This window comes from Musca domestica, unplaced genomic scaffold, assembly GCF_030504385.1.
Source record: "Musca domestica strain aabys unplaced genomic scaffold, Musca_domestica.polishedcontigs.V.1.1 2, whole genome shotgun sequence".
In the NCBI taxonomy this organism is placed as follows: domain Eukaryota; kingdom Metazoa; phylum Arthropoda; class Insecta; order Diptera; family Muscidae; genus Musca; species Musca domestica.
The window spans coordinates 7,754,590-7,775,952 of record NW_026712249.1 but is presented as its reverse complement, the minus strand read 5'-3'; the positions used below and the strand labels follow the sequence as shown (position 1 = coordinate 7,775,952).

Genomic DNA, 21,363 nt, shown 5'->3' with positions numbered 1-21,363 from the left:
TGTCTCTGAATTAATTTTTATTTTATGCAAGAATTATCTGATCTATTTAGAGAGTCATTATACATTTTTAAAATCAGATTAACAAAGTGGATTTCCCACAAATATGATTTCATTACCAATAGTACGTAGGGTATATTAAGTTTGCCATTCCGTTGGTAACACCTCGAAATATACATTTGACAGGGTGAGATGAAAAAAAACTTCAACCTACTTCAGCTGCTGTCATTTCTAAGTCACTCGTCCGACAGCTGTTAAAATTATTCCAGTGACAGCTCATAATATTGTTTACAAGCGTACAGAAGCATTTAGGTGAGAATTTTCCAGCAAAAAAAAAATTATTCCAGATGGAATTCATAGTGATAGTGTGATTTCTTTATATTTGGCTGGAAAACCTTAAGTGGCTATCGTTGGAGCATTTCAGCATTTAAATGTTAATACATCTTTTGTGTCTCGTACCATCGCTCGTTACCGTGATACTGATAGCGTAGCCCGACGTCAAGGAAATGTACGGAAGAAAATAGCAACATCAGCAGAAATGGTTCGAAAAGTGGCCGAAAAATGGCTCGTGAGCTGATCATATCGCAATATCGCAATATAAAATATAACAGCCGATGGTCCACTCGTATTAATCGACCGTGACATCAAAATAAATGCCGAATATTATCGCGAAAATATTCTGGAGGGTGTATTGAAGCCTTGGGCTCGCAAACATTTTGGTCGCAGACTTTGGATATTCAAACAGGACTCTGCATCATCGCTCTCAGCACGGGCCACCCAAGAATGGTTACAAAGTGAGGTTCCTCGCTTCATTTCCAGAGCACAATGGCCACCAAAATTTCCGGATACCAATCCGTTGGACTATTGTGTCTAGAGTATTTTAGAAAGCAAAAATACCAAAGTGTCGATCACCTCCAGCAAGCACCTCGCCGGGAATGGGCCAAAATACCGCAGAGCAACATTCGGGCAGCGTGTAACGGTTTCATTGGGCATTTAAAGGCCATAATTTGTGCCAAAGGTGACAAATTCAAACAAATCTCAACTTATTCTGAAATTTGATGCCATTTCCGACATTTTTTGCTTTCATTCAATAAAATTAAAAAAAAATTATAAATTATGGCGTTTGACTTCGTTGCAGTTTTTTTACCTCACCCTTATATATCATGGTGGAGGGTATCAAAAGTTCGTTACTATTTTTTTTTAATATCAGGAGGTTAATAAAAAGTTTTGCTCCCCAGCCCCTTTATTTGGTTTGATGTCACTTGATGATAATCTGGGACCCATAATTAATGACGCTCACTTTTTTAAACCCTTATTTGAGGGTTTGTCTGGTAAACTAACGTATGGCCACTTGAACTGCCAAAGTATTCGCCCATCGAGATTCAATAATAAAATTGATGAGCTTCGATCCTTGCTGGTTGGTAGTGGTATCAGCATTTTTGGTGTCACTGAATCTTGGCTTAATTCTGCAGTCTCATCGAAATCGTTGGTTGTTCCAGGATATAAGCTGGTGCGGAGTGATCGTGTTGGTCGTGTTGGTGGTGGGGTATGTCTCTATATTGGTAGTGGCATTCCTTATAAGGTAGTTTTTCGTTCAAATAATTTTGGTGTTTGTGAGTCGGTGTGTGTTGAGTTGAATATTGGGGCATTGGTTTTGCTTGTGGCGGTAGTATATCTTCCCCATGGCGATGTTCAGTCTTTCTGTGATGTACATGAGAGTTTGTTTGATCGCTTCTCTAATATCATTGTCCTTGGCGATTTTAACTGTAATTTATTTGTGTCTTCGAACTCTGTTTCGATGAGAGGATTATGCAGATCATTGGGGCTAACTATTGTGCATAACATGAAACCTACCCATTATGATTTGGCCCATAACTCTACCTCGTTAATTGATTTTTGCCTTACTAGTGATAATTTGTCCTTGGGTTTCTCGTCTCAGGGTCGATGTCCTGGTATATCACACCATGCCTTTGTTTTTGGTTCGCTTAACCTGCCTGTATTTTCAGAGGAGAGATTTATTGAGTATCGTAACTTTGGCCGAGCGGATTGGTTGGGCATTCTAAATTTCGTATCCGATTTTGACTTCAACCCCTTATATTCCACTTCTGATGTGAATTGTCAACTTTCACTATTTGATTTGTTGTTTAACGCGCTATTGTCTTTCGTTCCTGTTTCTGTTCGTAAGGTCAACCCCAGGAATGATGCATGGTTGGAATCTGATGTGGTAAAATCGGCACGGATGTTTAGAGATCTTGCGTACTTTGAGTGGCGCAAGCGACCTATGGAGGGTAATAGAATAATATATTGTATGTATAGGAATCGTTGTAAGGCTGTGATGAGGAATGAGAGGCGTAAGTACTATAATGATTTCTTTGGTCGTATGAATAATAATCAGCTGTGGAAATCTCTAAAGTCGTTTGGTGTTTTGGGTAGTGATAATGAAGCTCCACCAATTGATGTCAATGCTGCTAATCATTATTTTTCCAGTGGGAATCCTGGTTTTGTGGGTGAGCGTGGTCAGTCTCTTTATAGTGAGGGTCATGTGGGAGATGATGTTTTTCGGTTTTATTGCATATTTTATTCTGATGTTGTAAGGTCATTAAATAAAGTTAAGTCGGGAGCTGTGGGGGTTGATGGCGTGCCAGTAAAGTTTTTTAAACTTATATTTCCATACATTTCCTGTCATTTCCTGCATTTTGTTAACTCGATTTTTATGACATCTACTTTTCCTCGGGCGTGGAAGGTTGCACGAATTGTTCCTGTGCCGAAAACTGGCGAATCATTTGATTTGCCGAATCTGCGTCCCATTAGCATTCTACCTGCTATGTCAAAAGTCGTTGAGCATATTATTAAAGAAGCGATTGTTGACTTCCTTGATGATCGTAGGCTATTGAGTAGTTCTCAGTTTGGTTTTCGGCGACGATGTAGTACGACCACGCACTTATTATATCTTACTGACATGATTAGAGATGTATTTAATTCATCTGATGTTGGGTTATTATTGGGCCTTGACTTGTCAAAGGCTTTTGATTCGATAAACCATTCCCTTTTACTTGACAAGCTGAGGGTTAAGTTTGGTTTTTCATCTTCTGCGTGTCATTTAATGGCTTCATATTTGGAAGGTAGGTCTCAGTTTGTTGTTCATTTGGGTGTTTCGTCTGAAGTTTGTAGTGTCCAATGTGGAGTCCCGCAAGGTTCTGTACTGGGACCGTTGTTATTTATTATGTTCATTAATGACATTGTGCACTCAGTGGTTGATGACAGGTGTTGTCTGTTTTTGTATGCAGATGATATTCATGTTTTCTTCAGAGAGGCTGATATTGCTGGGTTGGAAGGATTGGTTAATTCTATTGTTTTGTCTCTTTCGTCGTGGATTTCGCTAAATGGCCTTATGATTAATTGGAATAAAACTAAAGCTATGCTGTTCAATGATCATGGTAATGGTGGTTCTCTTAATATTACTGTGGGTTCTGTGTTAGTGAAATTTGTTGATGAAATGAAATGTCTTGGTATTATAATTGATCGGAAGTTGGACTTTAAGAGACACATTGATTCCTTGCTTTGTCGCATAAGGTTTCAGCTGCGGAGGCTGTATTGTCTTAATGCTTATTTGCCTTGTCATGTTAGGAAGAGAGTGGTTGTATCCTTGCTGCTATCGCAGGTAAATTATTGTCTAGAGGTAGTCTCCGGTACTACTTCTTCTCAAATGCAACGTATCCGTAGGGCGGTAAATTCGATTGTTCGTTATGTGTATGGCTTGCGTCGTGGTGATCATGTTTCTTGTTTTGTTAATGATCTCCTGGGATTGCCATTTAGCAGCTACGTTGATCTTCGTATTCTTCAATTTCATTACAGTGTTATGTGCAATTTTGACTCGCCTCTTCGTGACAACTTTGTGTTTTGTAGATCATCTCGAAATCCTCAATTGTTGTGTCCAATGTTTTCGTCCTCCATTGGTGAGAGATCATTTGTGGTTAGGGCGGTGAGATTGTGGAATCAGCTGCCTTTGGCCTTACGTACTTTTGCCCATACCAATTATCTGTTTAGGGTTAAAGTAATTGAATACCTTCGCCTAAATATGTAGGCTATGTTTTTGTAGTGGTTGCGTCGGTTTATTATGGGTTTTTCTTTTTGCTTTTCTTTTTGTTTGGGCTGGGGAGCCACTATATTATCTTCTTAATTTTATTTGTAGGGTATAATGTGAGTTACTATTTATACTCTGTTTTGTGAGTAATAAAATAGTTATCTCTTATTTTTAGCTCGTTTCTGCTACACTTTTTCACTGCTCTACTAGACTATTGTTTAGTTGGTGATGGTGAATCGAGGTGTAGGGTTCGAATTATCACGTGAATTATTAAGATAACTTATTAGGTTTAATATGTTATTTGTTAAGTTTGAATTAATCATTGAATTTGTATTATGTTAGGGTATTGTAGATAGATAATATAAGTTATGGGCCCTGTGGGCTTATTTATATTTCTTTGTAAGGTAAATAAATGAAATGAAATGTACATTATGTCTGCAGTACTTTTGGTATTGAAAATGGGCCATGTATGTCCACGTTTTGGTATAGCCCCCATATAACTTTACCTCCTATTTTCGGTATTTTGATGATTTTAGCGACATTATTCACCGGAATTGTTGCAAATTTGGTATTTGAAGTTAGTAATAGATACTACAGCCTACGACAGAAAATTGTGTGTGCAGGTCCACGTCGTCGTATAGCCCCATATATGGGTACCACCCTATATTTTTTCAAGTTTCGCATTTGAATATTATGGCAAAAGTTGCCTTTGTAGGTCTACGTCGTCGTATAGACCCTAATATAACGTCCTCGTCGTATAGACCCTAATATAATATTTTTAAGATTTGAACAGAATTTTTAACGGAGTTTTTTTTTTGAAACTAAATGATGGAATAAACAACAAATGTAATAACTTTTTTTTTTGACAAAATATTTATTTGGATTTCAAAATTTATTTCTCAAAATGAAATTGTACATTCATCAGCCAAATGCTTTTAATTACTCGATATACAATTACGTAGAAAAATGCATCTCATGTTTTTATTGGCTCTTCTTGCTTTCACCCTTCTTGGCTGAGGCAGCTGTTGCTGGTGCACTTTCATCTTTGAAGTGCAAGAATACAAACGAGAATAAAAATACTCCAACCATCATTGAGAAGGCACTGCAATAATAGGGGAATGCACTTGGAATAAACCGTTCATATTGAGTATGTTCCAATGGCCGCACCGATACTTGTGTCGTATCGTACAGCTGAGTGTAACCAATGCGATCGTAGTTCACCTTGAATTGGTACACACCATAGACGTCGGGTATTTTAAATTTAGCTTGATATTTGCCACCGCCAACATGCTTCAAAGTGGTGCGTACAAATGGATCAATGCGAACAAATTCTAATTGTACATCATTGGCATTAAAAGGCTGCCATTTATCTTCAACCAATTCTTCAATTGTTATGGAATAAACAACGGGATCGGTAATGGTGTATGCCTCAGCTGGAGGTTGTGTCTCGCCTTCCAGATGATGTTTCACGCCAGCAACACGTAGCGCGCCTGTTTCTCCGAATACCCATTTGCTAATCGAGTTGGCAACATCACGATTTCCGGATTGTTTAAAGCTTTCTCCGGTTTGGGCATAGGTTACGGAATTGGTAAAAGCTTCATCGGAAAAGAAGTACAAAGAACCGGAGAAAACAACACGAGCATTGTTTCTAGCCTGTAATGCAGCAATTAGCAATGTATTGCGCCCAACAGCATGTGGATAATCCTTAATAGCTTGGTCAGGATTGTAACTGTATGCGGTACTTTCGGCTGTCAATAGCTGTAAAACCAATGAGTTCTCCTTGTCTGCCAACAGACCTGTGCCCTTGTACACTAATGGTTTTTTGATATCATCCCGGCTATTACCAACAATAGTACGAGAATTGATTAAATTCTTCGATGCAGTAAGTATGGTTGTGTGGTCACCCTTGTCGGACACATCATAATGCAAATGATCCATAACCGATGCACCTTCCTCATCAATTTCGAAACCACACTCCGATGCGAATTCTCGCAAAGCATCGCCAGACTGTTCACTGCCGGCGACCAGAACATTACCACCATCATCGACAAACTGGGCTAATTTTTCCACGCTTATTTCGCCACCAAACTCTTCAACGCTAGGTGCGAAAATAATTAAATTTTTATACAAATATTCGCCATAACGAGACAATAGTAGACCAGAATCATCAGCCAATTTGTAGGTCAATTTAAATCCTCGATCTAATGGAAGATAAGCAGAGTACACAAATGTTACCACGTCATAGTTGCGAGCATCGAAATACCACACCTACCTTGAAGGGATTTAAAGAACATAGAATGCGTTTCGCGTATTGCCAAATTATCCAGTAAAACTAGAGTATCAGCATTAGATTGAAGTACGGCACCACCATTATGAAATAATAGACAAATTAATGCAAGATATTTCCACATTTTCCTTTTTTTCGGGTGACTACGAGTGAAAAATGCCTATCTTGTGCCGGTATTAGGGATATGTAAGCCGACTTCCGACCAATTCAGTGGAAGCGAATTGGTAAAAAATACAGCTCTGTCCATGGCTCTGTCTGTTAATTTTAATATCAATTCTTTTTTTTTTTCTAGGCGAAAAAATGAAGTTTTAAAAATTTGTGGGAAGACTGAAAATTATGAATGAAAACTACAATTTTAAATGGCGTATGTATATTTAAACGAAAGTAAATGCTTTCTCTCTTATGCGAGGTGCGCATTTTGTCCACGAGTTGGAATTTCCACAGAAAACTGCTAACAAAAGAGGCAATTCTTTCAACAAATTTTGTATCGACAAAAAAATTAAATTTTTGACAAATGACTCTCCAGGCTGTGGAAAAGAGCAAGTCTTAAATTGAATTTAGCTCTAGCTGGCGGGAAATTCTGATATTTTAACCGAAGGTAGGTCTTCCTTCCGAACGAAATGAAGTAGGTTGATAAATTTTACTTTTTTGGTATTGAAAATGGGCCATGTAGGTCCACGTTTTGGTATAGCCCCCATAAGGTGGTATTTTACTATTTTCGATATTTTGTTGATTTAGCGACATTATTCACCGAAATTGTAGTTGAAGCTCGGAATTGTAGTTGAAGCAGCCTATGACAGAAAATTGAATGTGAGGTCCACGTCTTTGTATATCTCCCATATAACGATACCTCCCGATATTCGGTATTTTGATGATTTTAGCGACATTATTCACCAGAATTGTTTCAAATTTGGTATTTGATGTACGTAACGGATGCTACAGCCTATGGCAGAAAATTGTCTGTGAGGTCCACGTCTTCGTATATCCCCCATATAACGGTACCTGATTTTAGCGACGTTATTCACCGACTTTTTTTAAGTTCCAGCTGGTAAGTGCGACGTTTAATAACACAAATGAAATATTTTCTTGTTTTAATGTTTCTGTCAAGGATTCATAAATTTAAAAAAAAACAACAGAGAAAGTGTTAAATATTATCATTTATTTTCCCAAGTTATTAAAAGTAATCAAAAAATATTAACGTAAAACTTCCTGTATTTCCTCATCACTGTCATTATCATTGTCCATGGCATAAGACTGACTTGGTTTCCAAATCAAATCGAAATCCAAATTGCATTCCTTTGCTATTTTTTGTATTAGTGACTTTTCCAAAATACCCGATGAACACCAACCAGGATCTCTGACACTTAGTTCTTTCAATGCTTTGGCTGCCTCGTTATATTGTTTTGTATTTGTTAGGGCACGTATAAGTAAGGCAATTATATCCGACTGTCGTATGGGTGGCATTTCCGGTTTTACTAAAAGATAATAAAAAAATACCCACTTTAGGGAACTTCATTTAAATACCCATTTAAAAATAGACTTACTTAACATATTACGACACCCTGAAATGGCCATTTGATTGTCACCATTTTGCAAAGCATTCTGTATATCCAAGATGCTCTTCACATCGGCCATTGTCCTTTGTAAGTTATTAATGGCTTGTTGACTGTGTCCACCCAATTTACCCAAACAGGTATGGGCCTCCTGCATTGCCTTCAAGGCCTTCTCATAGTTGTGATATTCATCAATTTCAATTTGTGCACAGATGGCATAAAAGTTTGCCAATGAATCATAGGCCTGACCCTTGGAGTAAAAGGTGACAATGTGTTTCAGAATGTTGTTGTCATCCTGCCAGTTGAGAGCTTGCAAATAATTAGCAGCCATTATATAGACTTCATGTTGCCGCGACATGTTGGCAAAAAATATTATTTTCTCGGTATTTCCCGATTTCAAGAGACTTTTCATGGCTCTTACTTTATCTCCAGCCTGGGTAAACTTTTTCGTGGCCGTATGATAATCACCCTGTTGCTGTAATAGTTCTCCCAACTGTGAGAGAATATAAATACGGGTATCCTCCTCCACTTCCCCCTTGACGGGAGTCAACATTTCTGCCAGATCTTCAGTGATGGGAACACCTTTCTCAACGCATATTTGTATGGCATTTTTAAGCTGTTTCGTCTTGGCCAGCAAATGAGCAGCTTTTTGGTGTTGTTCAACGCCCATAAAGAATTCAGCACAACGATGTATTAACTCTGGGTCGGAATCTATTGTCAGTTCCGAGGCAATAACTTCCAATATGTCAGGTTGTTCCGATTCAAATGCCATATCCACAGCCTTGTGTAACATTCCCGCTCTATGATATAGCTCTACGGCTCTTTTGAAAGCACCAACTTCTTCGAAATAGGCTGCAGCCACAGCCTTATCACGATTGCGTGATGAACTGGCCACGGTCCACAGTTCATCTTGGAAATCGTTTTCTTTGCAAATACGTATTGCATTGCTGAAAGTTTGGGCTCGTGTATAGAACATAATGGCATCCTGGAATTTGCCAACATTTTCATAGTGCCGCGCCAGGTGATAGCAGGCAGCACGATCACCCGATTGCCGGGCAATCCCATCGGCCTTGGATATTTTACCCAGGTAGCATAAAATTTTCACCTAAAATAAGAAGAATCGAAAATCTCTTTGGGAACTTAGATGTTCACACCGCTCACCTGGGAGTACCAATCATCTGCTTTTTGATAAATCGCCAAGGCACCATCCATATCCCCAGAACTTTCCACATATTGACCCCACCACTTCAGCATATTAGGATCCGTTGTATTCTGCATATAACGCTGGAAATATATTTTTGCAAATTATAGACAGTTGCGTAAATCAAAGTCCAGCCTACCTTTAATGCTATGGGATTATCCAATAGCAGACGAGTAATATTCTGCACTGGATTTTGGGTCTTTTCAAAATATTCCAATGCACCTGCAATATCACCCTGCTCGGCCAACTCCTTGGCCTTGTGATAATAGGTATTCTTTAAATGTATACGGTCATGGGTTTCGGCAATTTTCAAAGCCTCATCCATTTTTCCTATGGCTCGAAAATGTTTATTCAACAGATCATACCTTCCGCATTTCTCCAACAGTTCTTGAGCCTTCTCGGGCATATTCAATTCAGTAGCAAGTACAGCAGTTTTAGCTTCTATTTCTAAATCATCATTTTCCATGGCTTCGCGTATGGCCCGCACAGAACGGGCCTGGCCCAAATGACCCAGACAAACTTTAGCAACATCCAAGCGTTGGCTTTCAATGCACATTTTAGCCAAATTAGACCAAACGGCTTTCGATTGTATGGATCTAATGCTGCGATAGGCTAAATCCATATTACCCTCGGCCACATGCATACTAAAATTCAAAACCATTTTGCGCGTTGAAGCATCGCAATCCTTTAAATCACTAAAGTCGCGCAATGGAGTCTCTCGTATAAGGTTTATGTCCAGAGTTATCTGTTTGGGATAGAGAGGGTGTATTAATAGTTTTTACTTAAGTTTTATGTTTTTTCTTACCACACAAGGGATACATATGTTGACAAGCTGCTCCCCGGGTGTTAAATCCTTGGTTTCCAACACACTCAATTTATTACTGTCCGAATAAAAGAAAACCCAAACAGCTGCCTCAACATATTGATGGCTGCCCCCCACATTATCATTCAGTTTAGCACGTTGTTTCTCATTGTTTTGCTGTTGCTTCATAGATTTTATTTCCATTGCCAGCAATCTAGGTTCATCTGAATCCCACCACAATGAAACCGGCATGCAGGACTCCAACTGCTCTGACTTATCCATGCCATCTTTGCGCAAATCAAACTCCATTAAATTATTCCTTTCAAAATCCCAACAATAGAGGGTGGGTTGGGGAACGAAACTACGATTGGCAATTAGAATCGACAAATGCGTCCCATCCGAGTTGCATTTAACCAAAATAACTTCTCCAAAATCCTCAAATATATCATAGGCCGATTTGGCGGGGAACAAAATCCTGGGGTCATGACGTGACACATCATAGCATTTTATATAACCATTCATTGTGAAAATGGACAAATATGTAGACGTTAAATCCATGCCAATAATTTTACCTTCTGTGGTGCTGGCGATCACTTTGTGCAGTACGACGCCACCTATTGAGTAAATTGTCACATCATTGGTTGTGAGACAAAAGACATTTTGCTGACGCAATCCCAGTGCCAAACAATCGGCATTAAAGGTTTGCAACAACGTCACAACAAGTTGATTGGAATTATTTTCGGTTTTGATGCTGTCGCTGGATGAAGTGGCATCCGTTGCCTCCGACTTCTCCTTGTCTATGATATATGTGGAAATGCTGCGGCCATTACTCAATGCCATATTGGCCACATCAAGGGCCAGTGATGTAACACAAAATTCCGCCTGTACAGTACAACTTCGTTTGTCGTGATATTCAAGAAGAATATTTCTGGCACTCTGTTGGATTGCCCAAATTTCTCGACTGTGAACTGAAATCAAAGGTTGTTCCTGTGTGCAAATTTGTGAAAAATTAGAAAATATTAAAGTTTAATGTTTATATCGCCCTACCTTCAGCACATACACATTGGACACACAGTTGACTAACAGACACGGTTTCGCCAATTCATTGAAACCCCACAGGCATTGTTTAATAGATCCACGTAAATATGAAATATTTGTCAATTTCCACATATCTTCAGGTGCTGCGGATTTATAGCCCACATTACGTTTCCATGTATATAAATTTCCCAGATTTGTACCGGCATTCAGAGTCTGATTATCATTGATGTAAGTAAGGCAAGTAAAGTATTCATTGGAATTATGCGGCATGCTCTTGAGATGTCTGACGGCACCACTTGTATGATTCATCATCAAACTGTTTTCAATGCTATTTTCCTGGCTAAAGAAGTTCGATGCCGACGAAGAAGACTGATAGTCGCCCACAGATGAAGTCTTGGCACCAGGCAAATCCATTTTCAAAACATAATTGTCGCTTTTTTCAATATCCCAGATTCGCACGGATAAATCTCCTGGAATAAAGGAAGAAGTAGAGAGTGAGTAAGTATTGACTTGGTTATCTGCAAATTTGTCTGATTCCTGCTAATTGTAATGAAATGAACGAGGTGAGGACATTTTCCTCCCAATCCAAATCATTTATGGAACTTGGATATGTTTTCTAATCTTTCCTCCTGTTTTAAGGTTTCCTAGTTTTTTTGGAGACATAAAAATTTTTTTTTCCCTCAGCCATATGGCCACAGATGATGATATGATACGGGCAAAACGGGCCTCATCGAAATAACGGTTTTAGTCACTAGGTTCTTTTGGACCAAATCAGTTTCAGGAGATTTGGAGTCGATCTAGCGATGTCCGTCCGTCTGTCTCACTGGCTGATGCGCACAATAAATCTCGAAGGGAGTATCCGATTTGATCCAAAATTGGTACATCGTAATATTATTGTCAAACTTAGATCGAGTTCGGAGATGGGCTATATCGGCCCAATCCTTCTGGTACCCCACCCACAAAATTTCAACATTTTCAAAGAAAATAATTTACTGCACAGAAAGAGGAACGATAATCCGATTTTGCTTCAACTTTGCAAATCCTAATATTTGCATCAGTGCTAAGTCAGATGTGAAAATGGACAATATCGGTCCACTCCAGCAAGTATCTCCCCCACAAACGGTCAAAATTTGGAATAAATATAATAAAAAAATGCTCATAAAATGTGATGTAGGTGTCCGATTGTTTTCAAATGACACACATCACAATATTTTTATTAGCCCAAGATCTGGTGTGAAGATGGGATATATCGGTTAACTCCTTCTGGTACCTCCCCACAAAGAGTCAACATTTTGAATATCCGAGAAGCTCTTAAAACACGAAAATAACATCCGTTTCCATTCAGACTTGGCACATCTCAATGTTTCCATCAACACGCGATTTGTTATAAAGATGATAGATGTCGGACCATTCCTTCTAGTACCTCCCTCACAAAGGGTAAACGTTTTGAATAACCAAAAGGTTTATAAAATTCGAAATAAGCATAAGATTATCTTTATATTTCACAAATCCCATTACATCTACTAACTCAAGATATGCTGTGAAGATTGGATATATCGGTCTACTCCTTCTGGTACCTCCCCCACGAGAGGTTAGCATTTTAAATATCCATGAAGCTCATTAATCGCAAAATTAACATCCTTTTCTATTCAGACTTTTGTACATCGGAACGTTTTCATCAACACAAGATCTGTTATAAAGATGGTAGAGATCGGACCATTTCTTCTGGTACCTCCCCCACATAGGGTTCAAGCTTTTGAAAAACATAACGCCCAAAGAAAGCGAAATAAGTTCCAACTCTCTCTTAAAATTTCACACATACAAATATTTTTCTTTAAACAAGATCTGTTGTGATGACAAGATCTGATGCGTTATGGCACCTCACTCACAAAGGGTCACAAATTTCAATACTTTTATCTGTCATAACTTGGGAAACAAGTCAGCGATTCTTTACCATGGTTTGAATAATACCGAAAACTATCCAAAATTATTTCAATTTCAAAAATTTCATATTTTCAAACTTGAATGTGAAAAAGTCTAAAAATTTCGAGATAAAACAATATTTTTATCATAACTTGGATTTACTTCAGACTAGATACGTACCCGTTATTATTGCCAGTGTAGAACCGACCCATGTTATGGCTCCTTTCTTTCCGGTAAGTTTACAGCTCAACTTTACACGATCCAATTCCGTTAAAATACCCGTTGATTCGACCAAGAACAACACCACCGACATGTCCTCCGTTAGGCATATCACAGCATCTCTTCAAAGGTATAATTAATTTGAATTATAGATATATACTCCCGGACCCGGAATAATGCCGATAAACTTACTTTTTTGGATGCCATAACATTTGTGTTATGGGAACGGAATTGTTGTTGAGAGCTTCCGTACATGTTCCACCCTGATTAATGTAATACATTTGACCCACCTGGGTGCAGACGAAAAAACAATAGTTGTCTTTGATATCGGTGTGTGTAGCGGTACGCACCGCCGTGCGTGGCCTCCAATTTGTCAATGTATCCAGTGCATTTTCATCACCGGCCACTGCAGCTTTAGCCAAATTTACCATCTCTTCACGCAATTCGCTGCATATGGTGCGACGAAATGTTATCAACGAAAGGACATCACGTAAATCGTGCGAAAACATTGTAAGAAATTGATATTGGCCATCACAACGCCAACCGGTTAGCAGACCCATTGTATCGGCCGTAACCATGCGACCACCCTGTTCACTAAACTCAACCAGGATAATGGCGGCCTTGTGTGGACCACTGACACTGGCAAATTCACGATGACCATCGAACCACACATGAATGTCACCGTTTTCCCAACAGCTTACTAAAAGTATTCGTTCGGGATGCCAGGCCATGGCCGTGCACTGTGAGGTGGGGTGTACCGGATAGGTGACATCGCGCTGGGGTTCTCCCTAAAAAAAAGAATTTCAATTTAAAAAAAATTCAACGCATAACTTTAAACTTACCGTATCAGTAAAAACGGTTACCGATCCACCTCTTTCTTGGCTGTATGATGCCACAGCAAATATCGGTTCCCGTGAATGCCAAGAGCCTATAGTGCCCACTGCATCTGCATCTAAAAATTCAACTTTGGTATCAAATAAAAGCGTCATTTCGAATGAAAACTATGAATGAATGCGTCTTTTGCTTTCATTGTCCTGAATATTGCTATTCCTTGTTCCTTCGGAAAGTTGCCATGGCTACAAAAGTTCTACCCTTGAATGTACGAACGAACGGTTGTTCATTCATTTCTTATTCGAATAAACAAAGACACTAACGGCCATAGACATTTGTTGTTTGCTAATGTCATGCTCACCGGTTTCCGTTTTCGTTTTTGTTGCCGTTGTTTTGCAATGGGGAGAGAGATATTCATTTGTGGATATCTCTGAATATAGATTTATGTACATAGGTATGTGCCATGGGTAAGTGAGTAAATGTGAACGAGTGAGAACAAATAAAATGAGAACAATTGTTTTTTACTTGATTGGAATTACAGCACTTGGAAAGTGCACAAGAGACCTATCTACGCTGTGCATTCATCTCTGGAGAGTTGTGGAAAAATACATGTATTTTTTATAGGTAAAATAAACACGTACACTCAACTTGAATGCCAGTGTGAGTTAGAAGAACTTCACAGCAACAGTCACTTCCAATTGGATTTTTACGCAGCGCAAAACAAAACCCCTCCACCTTAATATTTTAACTAAGTGATCCATTGCTTTGGCATATTCTGGAATTTATAATAACATGAGCGAATATTGGAAAGTAGCCGGTGCCGTCATCCTTCCCAATGTGGGAGGCATAATGGGCGGTCTTATTACCCGCAAAAACCTAGATTCTTGGTATAAGAAATTGAATTTTCCCTCTTATCGGCCACCAAATTGGATTTTTGGTCCAATGTGGACTTCGATCTATTCCTCAATGGGCTATGCCTCATATTTGGTGTGGAGAGATGGCGGTAGTTCATTCACCGGCGATGCCAAGTGGCCACTGATAACTTATGGCACCCAACTGGCTCTGAATTGGGCTTGGACACCTATATTTTTCGGTAGTCACAATATTAAAGGGGTAAGTGGAAAAATGATTTCATCATCTGCACTCTACCAACGTAATGCGTGTCTCTTTTATTTCCATTTACAGGGGCTAATAGACCTTGCAGCCTTAACAGCTACGGCTTCGCTGTGTGGAGTGTTATTTTATCATGTCAACAAAACTGCCGGCCTATTGTTTGTTCCATACATTGCTTGGTTGAGTTTTGCCTCTATGCTTAACTATTCGGTATATAAATTAAATCCAGAAGAAAATAAAAAATCAAAAGCTGTTGAGAATACAAAACAAGAATAAGCAAAGAAAAAACGAAATTATTGTTGGTTAAAATGTAACCCTGTAATATTTTTAATGTACAAATGTCTTTATTCATATTTTCTGAAATATTTGGTTTGTTATCCACCATGTTATGAAAGAATTTGCAGAATAATAAAAAAATCGCATAAATAAAATTATGGACGCAACTATCCAGACACCAGACCGGTTTTAAATTAGTAAAATAATCAATTTGTGGAGACGGATTTTTTACAAATCACCAGAAAACCAAGAAAAAAAATATGTTTATTATATGCCACAAATTGGCTGACAAGTTTTCCAACACCGCTTACGCCGACCAAAGTTTTTTCTAAATTTGTGCTTGAGATTTTCCCTGAGATTTATGCAACATTGGAAATTGGATTCTTTTCCACACCAGGTTTTCAGATATTTTTCTTTAGGAAGTCAATATTCATATATTGGCTGCATTTATAGACCATAAGTAACAAACCTAATAATGCTACTGACTGAAATGACTTAACTTCCTTAATTTTATGGAAATTCAATTTTTCCATAAGTTATTGTAAACTTCAGATTTTTCGTACGCTCGACGTATTTGGGTAACATTCATATAAATTTATGTGTTTTACATGAGTGGTGAAATACGTCGAATTTTAGGTAACACTGTAAGTTGTAATTCATTCTTTCTTCATTTTGAATATATAGTAAAATTTGCCTCTTCGAAATGTATGCACAACTTGTGTTTTGTGGCAAAAATGCATTATTGTCTATGGCATGAAATTCCCGGTTTTTATGCACAACAAAATCAAATTCAGCGAAAACAATTTAATCGCAGAATAGATAAAATTATTATTTTATAATTACCTATAAAGTGACCTGATACGATTTCCTTTAGTGTATTTATGTCAATAGACATATGGGCATGAACACAAACAAAGAATTGATTCACGCGAAAGCGTCAGATTCTCGCGCCAGACGGTTTGTATGAAGGGTATATTAAGTTTGTCTTTCGGCTTGTAACAACTCGAAATATACATTTTAGACCCCACAAGGTATGTATATTCTTGATCAGCATAAAATTCTATGTCGATTTAGCGATGTCCGTCCGTCTGTCCGTTTGTGGAAATGCTTTAGCTTCTGTCCTTTTTTGTTATTTTCCAGGAATAAACCTAAACTCGGCTGGCTCCCAAATGACAAGACTGGCAGGATTTCGGCAAAATAAAAAGCTGCGTTTATTTGGTTTGTTTGTTTACAAATAGTGAGTTTAGTTGTCGTTGTTTATTCTCTGTAAGAATTTTAAAAATTTAACAAAAATTAAGTTTACAAATAAAATAACAATATTAATTTAAAAACAATAAAAATTAACACGACTTACTTATTTTTGGGTTCTAACAAAAAAGGGAATAAACAATGGCCATAAGGGCCTATTTATATAAAAAGTGACATTAAGCAAAACAACAAAAATAAACAAAATGAAGATGTTGGCTTAAATTTAGTTTCGTCTCCCTCTTCGCTTGGGATATTTCGGCCATTTATAACAGTGGTATTTCAAATTTGGCTACACTTTTTTAGCTTTGGTAATTGCAGGGTTACCATCTCTAACATCCCCACCCCCGTGAACTGACCCAGAGGGGGAGGCTTCACCAACTCCGTCTCCAGCCGCTTCCACGTCCAAAATGGCAAGTTTGGACACAGGTCTGTGGTATACACCGGCACTCGTTCTCACCTTGGCTGATCGTGCCACTCCGTCTTTGCCCCTGAATACTTCGATGACTCGTCCACGTCTCCATTGCCCGTTTCAGCCTACGATATTTTGAAAATCTATTAATATCTGGAATACAAAAACATACCTGGCAAGCCACCAAAACTTTGTATTTGTTTCTTAGCTCTGTTTTGCTGTGATCCACACATGTTCCAATTTGTTCCTCGTCCGGCCAATACTTCTCTTCTTTTCTCAGGAATTCTGGCCCATTTTTCCAACGTCCTTCTGGCTGGTACTTCTTGGGTCCTTTAGCACGGGTCCCTTCGTCAGCTGGGTTTTCCGCTCCTGGACACCACCGCCACTGCTCCATACGGCTGCTTTCCAGAATCTCCGACACTCTATTTGCCACATATTGTTTGTATGTACGGTGTTCTGAACGGATCCAACTTATCACTGTTGAGGAATCTGACCAAAATAAATGTATTAATATTCTTCAAATGATTTTCCAAAATTTTTTCCTTCATTCGCACTCCAATTACTGCTGCTTGCAACTCAAGCTTAGGTATAGTATGGTATCTTGTTGGGGCACAGCTCGTCTTGCCCATAACGAACACAACACTTACACCACAATTTGTTACTATACGCCAGTATGCCACAGCAGCCATTGCATCTTCACTGGCATCCACAAACACATGCAAATCTACTATACCATTAAAAAATCCATTACTGTAACACCTCGGAACTTTGAAATCCTTTAATTTAGGCAATTCCTCCAGCCAGGTCTTCCAGCGGCTATAAATCGCGGACGGCAACTCCTCGTCCCACTTTATACGACTTTTCCACACATTTTGCATAATTATCTTCGACGTCACCATAAAATCACCAAGAAACCCGAATGGATCGAATACGGACATATTTAAAGACAACATTTCGCGTTTCGTTGGCACTTTTTGCAATTTCAATATCTTTTCATCCACTTTGTGTAATTTTAATTCAAAACAAAATACATCTGATTTTGGCAGCCAATGAATACCGAGTACCCGTTCCATTCCATCATCAAAAATGGAGTTGCCATCACTTTCATCAGAAATAGGGTTGCCAAACATACGTTGTAAAACAAGGGAATTAGACTTGATGTGCGGAGATTAAATCCACCCTCTTTGTGAATTTTTATGACATCACGTACCACTTCAACTGCCTCACCTTCAGTCTGGAAACAGTCGACGTAATCGTCTACGTAATGACGATCGATGATTCCTTGTACTGCTCTTGGCGACTCATTTATAAACCTTCGGGCATTTAGGTTTTTTACATATTGGGCTATGGTGGGCGAACAAGTGGCTCCAAAAATCATCCGTTCCATTACATAAGTTTCTAAGGGTTGACTGGGATCCCCATTTCTCCATAGAAATCGCTGACTGTCCTGATCTTCTTTGGCGATTACAATTTGGTGGAACATCTCTTGTATATCTCCGCACACGGCTACAGGAAATTCCCTGAATTTAAAAAGAATAGAGATTAAAGAGTTATTTATGTCAGGTCCAGGTAATAAGGCTTTATTTAATGAAATTGTTGAACTTCAGCAGCAGCATCGAAGACGATACGAATTCCATCTTTGTTGGGATTTTTAACGCCAAAATGTGGCAAATAAAACGTTCGGTCGCTCCTTCTTTCTCGTTCTGCTACTGAAAGTTTACGGCAATATCCTTTTTCCTCGTAGTCTCTTATCTTTTTGCAATATTGAGCTGCATATACACTGTCCTTTGCCATTTTTCGTTCCACACACTGCAATCGGTTGTACGACAAATTGTACGATTCTGGAATTGGAGAAAAATGTTCTTTCCACAAAAGCGGACACTGATATCGCCCATCGATTCTTTTCGTGTTTTCTCTCAATATTTTTAACGCTCGTTCATCATCTATGGACAGAATTGGTGTCACATTTACCTTGGTACCCAATGTCTCCACGTCGAAATATTGCCGCATCATGGTATGCATTTCCTTAAGAAAGTCACAATTTTCTTCCTCGAAACGTTTCCTAACGTGTAAAGCCCGCTTAAGATTGGAACTCTTCTCGCCTGGGATCGGTCCATAAATTACGGCGCCTAATCTCGTTAGGGTAATGATTGGTCCAACATCGGTCATCATACGAGGAGCTTCCAAGGGAACTGTTAAAAATGAATGTTGCAAGCTTAATATTAGTTTAGGTTGAACATTCGAATAATCCCGGAATGGAATTTCGGCGATTTGGTCGATTTCACGGGATTTAATTAAATGAGCCAGATGGCAACTCTGTATTGGCAATGACAGATTGGACGAAATGTAAACATTGGTTATCGGGTACTTGTTGTTGTACTCACCGACACCACTAATTGTCAAATTAATTTTTTCTGTTTTTTCGTTTATGTTTTGGTTATTAAGCCACTGAATTTTTAAAATCTCCGGTTTCCCGTGTACTCCGAGTTCGCGAGCACGTCCTCGTCCAGCATGGACACATTGGCGCCGTCGTCAATGAACGCGTACGTCGTTATTGTTTGTGTGTTCCGTATAGCGTCACGGGCAAAATCTGGAACAGTACGTTTTCGGTGTAGTGGGCGGCATGACAATTTCTTCGTTGTGTTTGAGACGGCGGTGCGTCGGGAAGAGATGGGGTGTTCGTTCGTGGCTCCAAATCGTGTGTGGGTAATGTTCGGTTTCGGTTCCTGGGATGGCGTCGCGAGTGTTTTGTGCAACAATTGGTGGTGTGATTTTTGGCAATCATTTATGCCACAACGACGCTTATAGTGGCAATTTTTAAGTTGGTGGCCTCTCTTTAAGCAACAAAAACAAGTTTTAATTTGTTTAATTTTATTCCATCGGTCATCGATGGTCATTTTTAAAAGTGTGGACAGATTTTTATATTGTTGCACTCTCCCTGACAAATTGGACAGCTCGAACTGACAGCGACATATGCGTATTTTTTTTGTTGTGTTTGTGTGTGTCGGCGATTGGACGAGGTTGCTGAAATTGGCTGTGTGTCGTGGACCATATGTGCGAGACGGCGTAATATTCCCAACCAATCGCTGAAATCACTATAGTGGCGGGGTGCTGGAGTTGCAGACATTTTTCGGCCCATTGCATTTGGCGGTTTATCGGCAGTTTGGACACTAGCTCACTCAGCAACGATGGATTGGATAGATGGTGTTCACCCTTGGCGTTTTTTAGGAAAGTGGCCATATTGGAGAGTTTGTTGGCAAAGTTGACAAGTGCATCCAAATTATCATCTGCCAGCGGTGGAATGCTCGGACTTTTTCTACTTGGCTTCGGATAAGTTGCTCTGGTCGACCAAATGTTTCCTGCAGAATTTCCAAAATGGCGCTGACGTTGGCAGAACTCCCCAACATGGATTCCACTGTTTCCCTTGCTCGGCCCTTCAATGCGTCTCTCAAACGCATGATGTTATGGAGATTGGAGTAACCAAATTCGGTTGTGTGCTCTCGTAGGCTTCGAAAAATGCCTGCCACTCCTCTGGAAGACCTGAAAAAATAGGCAAGGGATAATTTTTTTATGTGCATTTCCGTTGGAGTTATTTGAAAGTGAATTTGGAAAAGACTCATCTGTGTTTGATAGACAATGGCGGCAGTTGATGCACTTGAGTCTGCAACTGTTGACTTGTTGTTGGCGGTACTGTTTGTGGTGGCAAAACTACTGAATGTAATGGCAGATTCAATGGCGGCTGTGGTGGCAGATTCAATGGCGGCTGTGGTGGCAGCGACTCCTTTGTGGCTGTTCGGCGTATTCAATGGCGGTGTTGTGTCGTTTGATTTTGAGAGAAATTGGTGGTTGTGACGTCTTTTGTAGGCAATGCTTGCTGCGACATTGTGTTTTGCAAAGAAGCAAACTGCTGTGACGTAAATAGACGGTATTTTTGCTTGTGCTGCTACTAATTCGTCTGCATTTGTCAAAACAAACCAATTTGTCCCCATAAGGAGAATTAAAACAAAGGAACCAACACTAATTTTACAAGTTTTTTAAATAAAAATGTTGAAAATTGTCTTTTATTTTCTTATTACATATTAACATTTACGTTTTTCACATTTTATAAAGTTGTTCTCCAAAACTATTAGTCTTGCCAATCCAAAAATATATTTTAAATTGAAAGCACAAAAATAAATAACAGACAATAGAAAACATCTGATTGAATGCCGATGAATGAGAAGAAGAAGAGTTGCAAGCGATTGCAAGAAGAAATTTTTCCAGCAAGAATTTGCAAATTCTCACTGAAAGAACTGTCAAAATTTCTCTCTCCGACCGCTCTCTTTTGCAGAACTTTTGGGTAAACAGACGACTTCCAGTAACAATTTGTAACAATTGTTATA

The 21,363-nt window shown here is 39.0% G+C and overlaps 3 protein-coding genes and 1 long non-coding RNA gene across 5 annotated transcripts; 1 reads left to right on the top strand and 3 right to left on the bottom strand.

Annotated features, from left to right (window-relative positions):
• Positions 1-4,931: 4,931 nt before the first annotated feature.
• Positions 4,932-6,564, bottom strand: LOC101888589 (dolichyl-diphosphooligosaccharide--protein glycosyltransferase 48 kDa subunit). The gene is made up of 2 exons (XM_005182777.4): positions 6,354-6,564; positions 4,932-6,282 (listed from the first exon to the last, which is right to left on the bottom strand). The coding sequence occupies exons 1-2, from the start codon at positions 6,490-6,492 to the stop codon at positions 5,063-5,065; spliced, it is 1,359 nt and encodes a 452-aa protein (XP_005182834.1). The 5' UTR covers positions 6,493-6,564; the 3' UTR covers positions 4,932-5,062.
• A 966-nt stretch (positions 6,565-7,530) lies between these two features.
• On the bottom strand, positions 7,531-14,439 carry LOC101890316 (intraflagellar transport protein 140 homolog). The gene is made up of 9 exons (XM_005182787.4): positions 13,947-14,439; positions 13,297-13,892; positions 13,066-13,226; positions 10,972-11,432; positions 9,928-10,911; positions 9,262-9,867; positions 9,083-9,205; positions 7,913-9,026; positions 7,531-7,843 (listed from the first exon to the last, which is right to left on the bottom strand). Exons 1-9 carry the CDS (start codon positions 14,091-14,093, stop codon positions 7,563-7,565), a joined length of 4,473 nt encoding a protein of 1,490 aa, XP_005182844.1. The 5' UTR covers positions 14,094-14,439; the 3' UTR covers positions 7,531-7,562.
• A 142-nt stretch (positions 14,440-14,581) lies between these two features.
• LOC101888423 (translocator protein) lies at positions 14,582-15,507 on the top strand. The gene is made up of 2 exons (XM_005182776.4): positions 14,582-15,048; positions 15,121-15,507. The coding sequence occupies exons 1-2, from the start codon at positions 14,728-14,730 to the stop codon at positions 15,322-15,324; spliced, it is 525 nt and encodes a 174-aa protein (XP_005182833.1). The 5' UTR covers positions 14,582-14,727; the 3' UTR covers positions 15,325-15,507.
• A 1,004-nt stretch (positions 15,508-16,511) lies between these two features.
• LOC131802171 (uncharacterized) lies at positions 16,512-20,470 on the bottom strand. 2 transcript variants are annotated; one of them, XR_009342071.1, is made up of 3 exons: positions 19,366-19,484; positions 17,536-19,173; positions 16,512-17,470 (listed from the first exon to the last, which is right to left on the bottom strand). It is a non-coding gene; the product is annotated as an uncharacterized LOC131802171 (long non-coding RNA). The 2 variants fall into 2 exon arrangements; XR_009342070.1 differs by having other exon boundaries at positions 17,536-20,470.
• Between the last annotated feature and the right edge of the window lie 893 nt (positions 20,471-21,363).